Source organism: Saccostrea echinata, unplaced genomic scaffold (assembly GCF_033153115.1).
Source record: "Saccostrea echinata isolate AGI-Se365-2 ecotype Australia unplaced genomic scaffold, CSIRO_AGI_Sech_v1 ptg000054l, whole genome shotgun sequence".
NCBI classification, from domain to species: Eukaryota; Metazoa; Mollusca; class Bivalvia; order Ostreida; family Ostreidae; genus Saccostrea; species Saccostrea echinata.
The window spans coordinates 3,175,656-3,184,257 of record NW_026889803.1 but is presented as its reverse complement, the minus strand read 5'-3'; the positions used below and the strand labels follow the sequence as shown (position 1 = coordinate 3,184,257).

The window sequence follows — 8,602 nt, the reverse complement described above, 5'->3', positions numbered from 1 at the left end:
ATAATCTGACTTAATTCATATGCTCCCAAAATGTGAAGATTTTTCCTCAATTAACAAATTGAATAATGATTATGTATACCTTTTTTATGTCAACATACAAGACACTCTTGTTATAGATTATTTTGTTTTTTTGCCCAACATTGCATCAAAAGTAAAAAAAAAAAGTTTCACATTAATTTTTAAACCTTGTGTGTTCACTATGTCAGCTCTAGCTCTTACGTACGTCGACTGACAATTATAATTTTTTTTTTCAGAGAGAATTGAAATTGTTGGAACTATGTTCCGTAAGAAAGACGAGGAAGAAGAAGAAAATGGGAAAAATACCAAGGTACGACCTCAAGGGAAAAAGAAACTCGAGGTCCGAAAGAAGGTATACTTATTTTACTTAATACTCTGAAACAACAATTTTATGGAGTATCTAATTTTATATTCAATTGATTCCAAGGTTGCAAAAACTTTAAAAACAGTAACAAAACTCATTTGTGAAGCTCATATTAGATAAATGCAAGCCGACCTCACAACTTTAAGTGTTGAAATTTTTTTTAAATGTGGTAATGAATCGGTGGTCGAAGTAATTTTTTTTCAAAAGTATATTGTCTGTGATGATTTTTTTCTTAAACGCATAGCTTATTGAATTAAATGCATGTATATGTTTGTAGCTATGATGACCTAATTACATCCACACTTTCTAAAGAAAGTTAGAGATATTTTGCTTTATCCCGGTCTGTGTATCTGTTAAACTGTTTTCTATCCGAAACACCTTTTTCATTTTAGGACTAGCCAATTCATGTTTAGAAATAAAATTGGTGGTGTTCTGTAGATATGCTATAGGGTTTTGTTGTTCTCATTTCATCCTTGGTGCCAATTTGGGGTTGAAAAACGATGTTTATCATAAAAACCTGATTCCCAGAACTCCTTACATTTTTTTTTCGCAGTGTCATATTTTCTTTTTGGAACATGATTGATGGTGTCCAACAGATGTGCAATATGGTTTTATCACCTTCGGGAAAATTGGAAACCGAAAAAGACATTTTCTTCGAAACCTGGTTCTCAGAACTCCTCTTTACAATTTTAAAAACGCAGTGGTGTGCTGTGTATAAGGTTTCCGAATTTTTACTTTCATTAGGGAGCTAACTTCATACACATAATATACCCCCAAAACACCATTTCTTTTTAAACAAAATCCTTTTTAGACAACAGTCATACTTCATTAAATTATATAATTTCAGACTAATAATAAATTTAATACATGAAATACTGAAATCAGAGGCACTATACTTACTTAAGTATTTTATGCTCAGTCAGGTACACATAATTGGAACGGAAAAATAGAATTAAGATAAAAACAAGATGTGTTTTAAAACACTGATACCCCTTATGGCAGCTCAAGGCCAAGGTTTAAGTTTTTCAGATGTAGGTCACACTCCAAGGTCAAGAGTTCAATGATGTTGATACCCAATGATGTTGAACACAAGGAATACACAGGTGAAAAGTAATCACCCTTAGACCAACCATTAAGAAAATATTGCCAAGCATAAAGTTTTCAAAAAGTAGAACATACTCAAAGGCAATGCCATGGAGTCAAAAATAATGCTACCAAAGGAGAGGTCTTATTACAAAGACTGCATAAGTGATATATGAAAGCCCCGGTTGCAACCGTTTAAAAGTTATAAACAATGTTAAAGTTTTTTTTTTCAAATGTAGGTCAAACTCAAAGTCAAGGTCATGAGGTCAAGATGTTGATACCAAAAGAAAGGGTTTCATCACAAAAAATACTTATGTGTTATATGAAAGTCGGTTCAAAAGTTATGACAAAGGTTAACGTTTTTCAAAAGTAGGTCAAACACAAAGGTGAAGATCGATAGGTCAAAAATGTTGGTACCCAAAGAAAGTCTGGACACATGGAATATACTGTCTTTTTTACTTTCGAATATTTTTCACCGCGAGCATTTTTTTGTCTGGTGTTTCAAAATGATAGTCGCTTATGGATTTCAAACTAATAGCGAAAAAACTTGTCTCATAAAATAAGGTTGGTTTACAGTACATGAATTTTGAAAGAATGTCTTTTAGCTCAGATAGATCTGTGGCCAAAGCTTTCCTTAGTTCCTCTTAAGTTCCTTTAAAGGTCGGGATAATGGTTGTGAAATAAAACAGCTTTGTAAGTATAAATATTTCAGGCAGATGCATGATCTTGGCTTTGAAATAAATATTTAGTACAAATACACGTATTTTTCACATTCTGTGTGGTCATAGTGAAAGACTGATGTATATTATCGTGTGATCTTTAGTACTGGTCAACTTTTCATCGTGTTCTCTTCAGCACTGGTCTCCTTCCCAGGTAAAACTGCAGACAAAATCGTCATTTTCCCTTATTTGTCGATTAATACTTTGATAATAAGCAACACAATGACTAGCGCCATGAGCTCTGCTTAGTGATGCCTATATTGGCAAGTGATACCGGTATATGTATTGTGTTATTTTATCCGTTGGATACATGTACTTTAGCTTTATTTTAAGAAAAACATGACTTTAAAGCTCTTGAAGACTCACAATTTTGATATCATAGTTAGCTTCAGAGGACTTAGTCGTAGAAAAAAATCCTTGGTATATCGAATGCATGAACTTTGTGAATATACCTGTACTTAGATACAATAATATGCATGCTGAATAATATCATAAAAAATTCAATTGTACATGTGAATGCGTGGAATATTAATTACGTGCAAAACTAGGATATTGTTTACTAAAGTATGATTCAGAATACCCTCGCCTGTTCACCAGAATTTCTTGGATCTATTAATCCTAATTAAAACCAAAAATGAACAAAAAAAAAATACATTGAAACATCTATGAAGCACAACTATAAATATCTCACGTAGCTTAATTCAAAAGTTTTAAGTACACTCTTTTTTGCTAAGCATTTTAAAACATTCCTCTAACTTTGTTATGAATGTGCTTTTATATAAGCTGGAGTTTTTACTTAAATGTGTTTTTTTCAATTGTTTGTTTTTATTATATTCCTTTCAGAAATTTCATAACAGTACATTTGAAAATTGCGTTTCACTCTCTTCTCTGCCTAAGAATGGTCTTATCAAGTCTGTGTGAAAGCAATAAGCATATTAAGTCTTTGTGGTGATGACTATTCACTTTGCAATATGGAACATTTCAATAACGTTATTGATCAAAGTTGTCTGATTGCAAAACGGTAGATTTATGTTAAGAAGCAAAAAAAAAAAATCTTTTTCTGTCAGCATATCAATTTTCCCTATATAAAACTCATCGTTGATCTCTGAAATCTGAACATTGTCGGATTGATAAATATTCCTTGTGATGCAGTATCACTAATGAGTATTCTGTCTGTCAGGAGAATCGAATAATAATTCCTCTTATCTGTACAATCATAAAGCATAGGAATTGTTAATGCAAGCTTGTGTGACATACAGGTGTGGTACGGTGCGGTTCATCCTAGCTGAAGAAGCACTGAACATTTATCAAAATGTCATTTTACAGTACTCATAGTCTGTATTCATTTACTGGAGCGTCTTCTCCACGGATAACACGGGTAAGGTTAATTACATTCACAATATTCACCCGTAATCAGAGATGAAGTTTTTATTGAAACGTAATACTAATATGTGATATTTGATACTTTCTTGTCTTGTTAAAGGTTTTGACGAATCTTAATAATATTCATATCTAGTGGACATAAGTGTCATATTGTAATTTTTGAATTTACCATATTGTAATTTTTGTATTTACTACCACCCGGTAAATTCAAAAATTACAATAAAAGATAAGGATAAAAAAGCTCTGCCTATTGTCTGTTGTGCTGGACTCGTTTTCATTTCGATTAAGTCCAGTAATATGGGCTTAAGGTCATAATTGGAATTTATCACCTTCAACGCATTAAATATAATAAAATGTCTTATCTGTATTATGTGTATAAGGAAATGAAATTAGAAAGCATCTGAATAGTAATAAAGGAAACATTTAATATCGGTCTTTAAATTGGAAACGAAAAAAATATTAAGAAAAAGGATTATATTCCTAAATTAAATAGTTTTAACCATATAAATCACTTTCATAACCAGTCATAATTTAGTTTTACAACCTTGAATACTATGCAATGCTGTAAGCAGTTCGTTGAAAATTGAGTATTTTGAATTTTCTTTGAGATTGATGACGAACTTTACAGTTAAGGAGGGATTTCTCCCATATTCATTGTATTCAAAATTTAATATTAACATTTCTATGTATTTTGCTTATAAAGTGAGAGGAAAGCTACGTCATTCAAAACACCATAACACAGACAGAGGGTCAACAGGTTAAAGTATGTGTTTTATATTGACGTCAGCAAGGTAGTCAGGTCAAGGTAATTGTTAACTCCCTTTAATATGATATCACATAAGATCTATCAGCTATTGCTACCAAACTGAGATAACAAATTCAAGTAAAAAGATATTGGTTAGCCCGAGTTTCCTCTGATTTTCTTAAAATTTCAAGGAATATTTGTTGCTTTCTATGCCTTTTATATATTTATTATTTTTTTTAATTTCCACATATGTTGGAGTAGTCATATAAAGCTACAAAATGAGACAAAAGATAGAAAGAAAGAAAAAGATCGTTAAATAAGAGAAAAATAGTTGTAGTTACTGATTTTTTCCCCACTCAAATATGTTTATTAATTGGAAGCTTACAATGCTAACAAGATTGTAATTGTTTGGAAAAAATATTTATCTATTATTTTCTAAAACTAAGGTCCCTAATTACTGGTATTAATTTCATAACTTAAGAAAATCCTTTAAGCCTTTCATTGCTTAAAATGTGAATTACATTTAGTGCATTTTTTTGTGTTTTTTCTTTTCGTAGTAGATTTGAAAAGCAGAAAATGTTATATTTTCCTAAGCCACTTTCTGCAAATAAATTTTGATTTATAAGAACATATGCTTATATCAACGATTCTAACAAAGGGAAGATAACCGTGAAAAACATTGGGACCGTAGGCTTTATCTCCGTCTGTCTGTCCGTCACTCATTTTGGGGGCATAGTTTGAGGTATGGTATTGAGATTTTGTACCCCATTGTATATAAAAGAGTTTGCATTTCATCAGATATGACCCTTTTCATCGTAAAAATGATCCTATATATCGACTGTAAGTTTGAAAAAAAATATTAAAGGTAAGCTTTAAAATTTGTAATTGTTGTCTGGTACTATACTGCGTGTAAATAATTTATTTGGCAGTTGACCATTAGAGGTCATGGCCCTATTTATTAAACATCGGCAAAAATTGTGTGTTTTTACAACACTTTGTAATACTGAATTGAGATTTGGTGAACATCAGGAATTTTCAGAGTACATGTACCCAGTATCAGCCTCAAGTAAAGTACATACATTTCAAAGATGTTTTTGTCTGTTCGTTTAAAAATGCAATATATATATATATATATATATATATATATATATATATATATATATATATATATATATATATATATATATATATATATATATATATATAAAGAAACACGAAAACATGAACATGGCTACAGTGATTCGATGATCAAAAGTCACAGTTTAGAGATAAATCTTATGAAAGTATTCTGCAATAAATACCGGTAGTTTTCTAAATCGTTAATATATAAAGTCTTAACTTCACTTCTCCTTTTCCATAGCCATTGGACTTTTTTACAAAAAAATTATGAATATTTTTTTTTTCAAATTCTCATTAGAAAACATAGTAAATTATCCTTTATATAAAAAATTATTGTTTATATAAACAAAGATTAAAGGGTGGTTGATATTTTTTCTTGGTGGCAAGTACTTTGGGAGAAGGGCCACTGATCTCCAGGGGAAATCTGACCAAATAGATGCTCTTCCGCTTCCGGGAAAAGAGTATGAAGGGTCGCATGGGCATATCAATAATTTTACAAGTACACATTACAAAGCCTCTTAAACAATCGGCAACACTGAGTCGAGCTTTATATGAAGCACGAGTCACTGTATTGCTAATTATCAAAGTATTAAACGACAAGTAAGGGAAAATGACGGTTTTATGCCCGAATTTTTACCTGAAAAGGAGAGCAGTACTGAAGAAAACACGATATAATCTGCACCATGAGTCTTTTACAAAGAGCAGATAGGATGTACAAAAATACATGTATAAATTATAACCTCTTTCATAATAAGATACTGTATTAATTTTAAAACCATGGGCTGGGCTGAGGAGGGACTTACCCACAGAACCATATGAGATTCAAAATTCAAGTACTTTATTATACCTCCAATTAGAATGAAAGAATCTGATTGGTTGATGAGAAAACATTAAAATTAGCTTATGACCCGTTTTTGTGTCACATGACCATTAATGACTTGATTGCTGCATGTGTATGAGATATTGTCTGGTCATTAATATTATTGACCGCTGAACCTGACCTGTGCAGAAAATAAAAATGGCGGAATATATGACCGCTTCGTTTTTTCTTCATATTTACTGTACCGTTTTTAGATAAAGACTATAACTGTAAGTTATTCTTGAGAAATAAGATATGGACTATAAAATTGTGTACTACGTCACTTCTCATGTGTAATTTGTCGTCTGTTTACAAAAACGATGGCTGGCGAATCGAGGTTTGCAAGTCTGACAAGTGAGGAACTACAAGCAATCCTAGAAAACCGCGATAGTTCCAACACAAAACAATGTATAGACTCAGCGAAACGAGTGTTCATTACATACTGCACTGAAAAAAGGACTGATTGTGGACAACATACTGCAAAAAACAAAAGGTGAAATTGCTGAAATTCTGATCAACTTTTACGCTGAACTCCGAAGAAAAGATGGTGAATTGTATAGTAGATCTTCCATGATCAACATCAGGTTTGGTTTGCAGAGATTTTTCCAAAAAATTAACTATGACATTATTAATGACCCAGATTTTCGTCTATCAAACGAAATGTTCAAGGCAGTTTTGACCAACATCAAACGAACTGGAAAGGGAACCACTCAACACAAGGAAATTATCAGCGATGCTGACATGGCAACATTGTATAGTAGCGGCGTCCTAAACGGAAACAGTCCACAGGGATTGCAATATAAAGTTTTTCTTGATGTGATGTTCTACACATGTAGAAGAGGAAGGGAAAATCTGAGAAGTATGAAGAAAACTGATTTTGTTTTGAGGACAGATGGCCAAGGAAGGAGGTATTATCTTAATATCGCTCAGTATGAAACCAAAAATCACAGAGGAAGTGACGTGAATGACTATGATGCATCTTCAGCAAGAATATATGAAATACCAGGTAATATACTTCTTGAAATACATGTAAAATAAAATTAATGTAAACTTCAGTATTAACTAATTTAGATCATATATTTGTCTATGTGACATAATTTTCATGAATTCAACTGATTTACAATTTTTATATTAATATGTCCATGTAGGTGATGAGAAGTGTCCTGTGTCTAGTCTGGAGAAATACCTCGGAAAACTGAATCCAAATTGTGAAAGTTTTTGGCAGAAACCGAAGCGCCATATCAACGATTCAGATGCTGTTTGGTATGACAATTCTCCAGTAGGTCTTAATACTTTGGGAAATTTTATGAAAACAATATCTATGAAAGCCGAACTCTTAAACTCTGTATACAAACCACTGCATACGTGCCACGTGTATTACTAATTTGGATCAGCGTGGGATAGAAGCTCGACACATCATGTCTGTCAGTGGACATAAGTCCGAAACTTCCATAAAAAGCTATTCAAGATGTGTAAGTGAAACAAAAAAGCAAGAAATGTTTGATGTATTGTCATCTATGGTTTACCCATCACCAAAGCTAGGGCTAGAAAACCCAGTTGTTCCAACAAATTCTTGTACCAGTACTTCAGAAAGTCAGCTCTTAAATTTGAATAACTGTGAATTTGAGACTGTCAGTACCAAACAATTGCTATCTGAAGTCCTACATGATGAAAATGGTTCAGATTTGTTTGCAAATGTTCCAGAAGAAAAGGAGAATGTTAAAGTTTACCAAACGCCTCAAAACTCATGTGGCACATTATTCAAAAATGTCGGTCAAGTGCACATTCACTATTACATGGGAAAAGAACGACAAAAGTAAAGATACTGTAAAGTTCTTTATTGGACTCTGTAAATCAATTAATGATTCTAAGATGTGTTTTTTCACTTTTCAATTGAACATTTAATTTCAAAGTTATTGCTGCTTAAATCGTTATTTCAGAATATGCATTATTCTGTTGAAATAAAATGTTACATATGTGTTAAAATTTATTATTATTATTATTGTCGGTATAATAAAACAATTGATCACCCTTCATGAGGTCAGCATGGTGAAATGATGCCCCTTGACCTGACCCACTCGATTACCTGACCTGACCTCGGCCGTTGGCCTCGGTCAGGTCAGGTCACCTCGTGGGTCAGGTCTCGGGGCATCATTTCACCATGTTGACCTCATGAAGGGTGATTAATTGTATAATATTAGCATTGATCATGTCCACCATTTATCACGAGGAAAAATTCTGTCATGTTTCGTAAGAAATTTTCTTATTTCTCTGTTTATCTGAGCCAAGGTCTATGGAAATGGGCACTTTCT

The 8,602-nt window shown here is 32.4% G+C and overlaps 1 protein-coding gene across 1 annotated transcript; it reads left to right on the top strand.

The window, feature by feature from the left end:
• The first annotated feature begins 277 nt into the window (after nt 1-277).
• On the top strand, nt 278-8,110 carry LOC133172259 (uncharacterized protein KIAA1958-like). Its single transcript, XM_061307107.1, has 4 exons — nt 278-370; nt 6,705-7,296; nt 7,439-7,569; nt 7,829-8,110. Exons 1-4 carry the CDS (start codon nt 278-280, stop codon nt 8,108-8,110), a joined length of 1,098 nt encoding a protein of 365 aa, XP_061163091.1.
• The last annotated feature ends 492 nt before the right edge of the window (nt 8,111-8,602 follow it).

Excerpts from the sequence above, each read along its gene's own strand:
- LOC133172259 (XM_061307107.1), top strand. The coding sequence starts at position 278 with ATGTTCCGTAAGAAAGACGAGGAAGAAGAAGAAAATGGGAAAAATACC. Across the intron at positions 371-6,704 it reads AACTCGAGGTCCGAAAGAAG|ACTCAGCGAAACGAGTGTTC; the intron begins GTATACTTATTT and ends AACAATGTATAG. Across the intron at positions 7,570-7,828 it reads TTTGGTATGACAATTCTCCA|CTAGGGCTAGAAAACCCAGT; the intron begins GTAGGTCTTAAT and ends CCATCACCAAAG.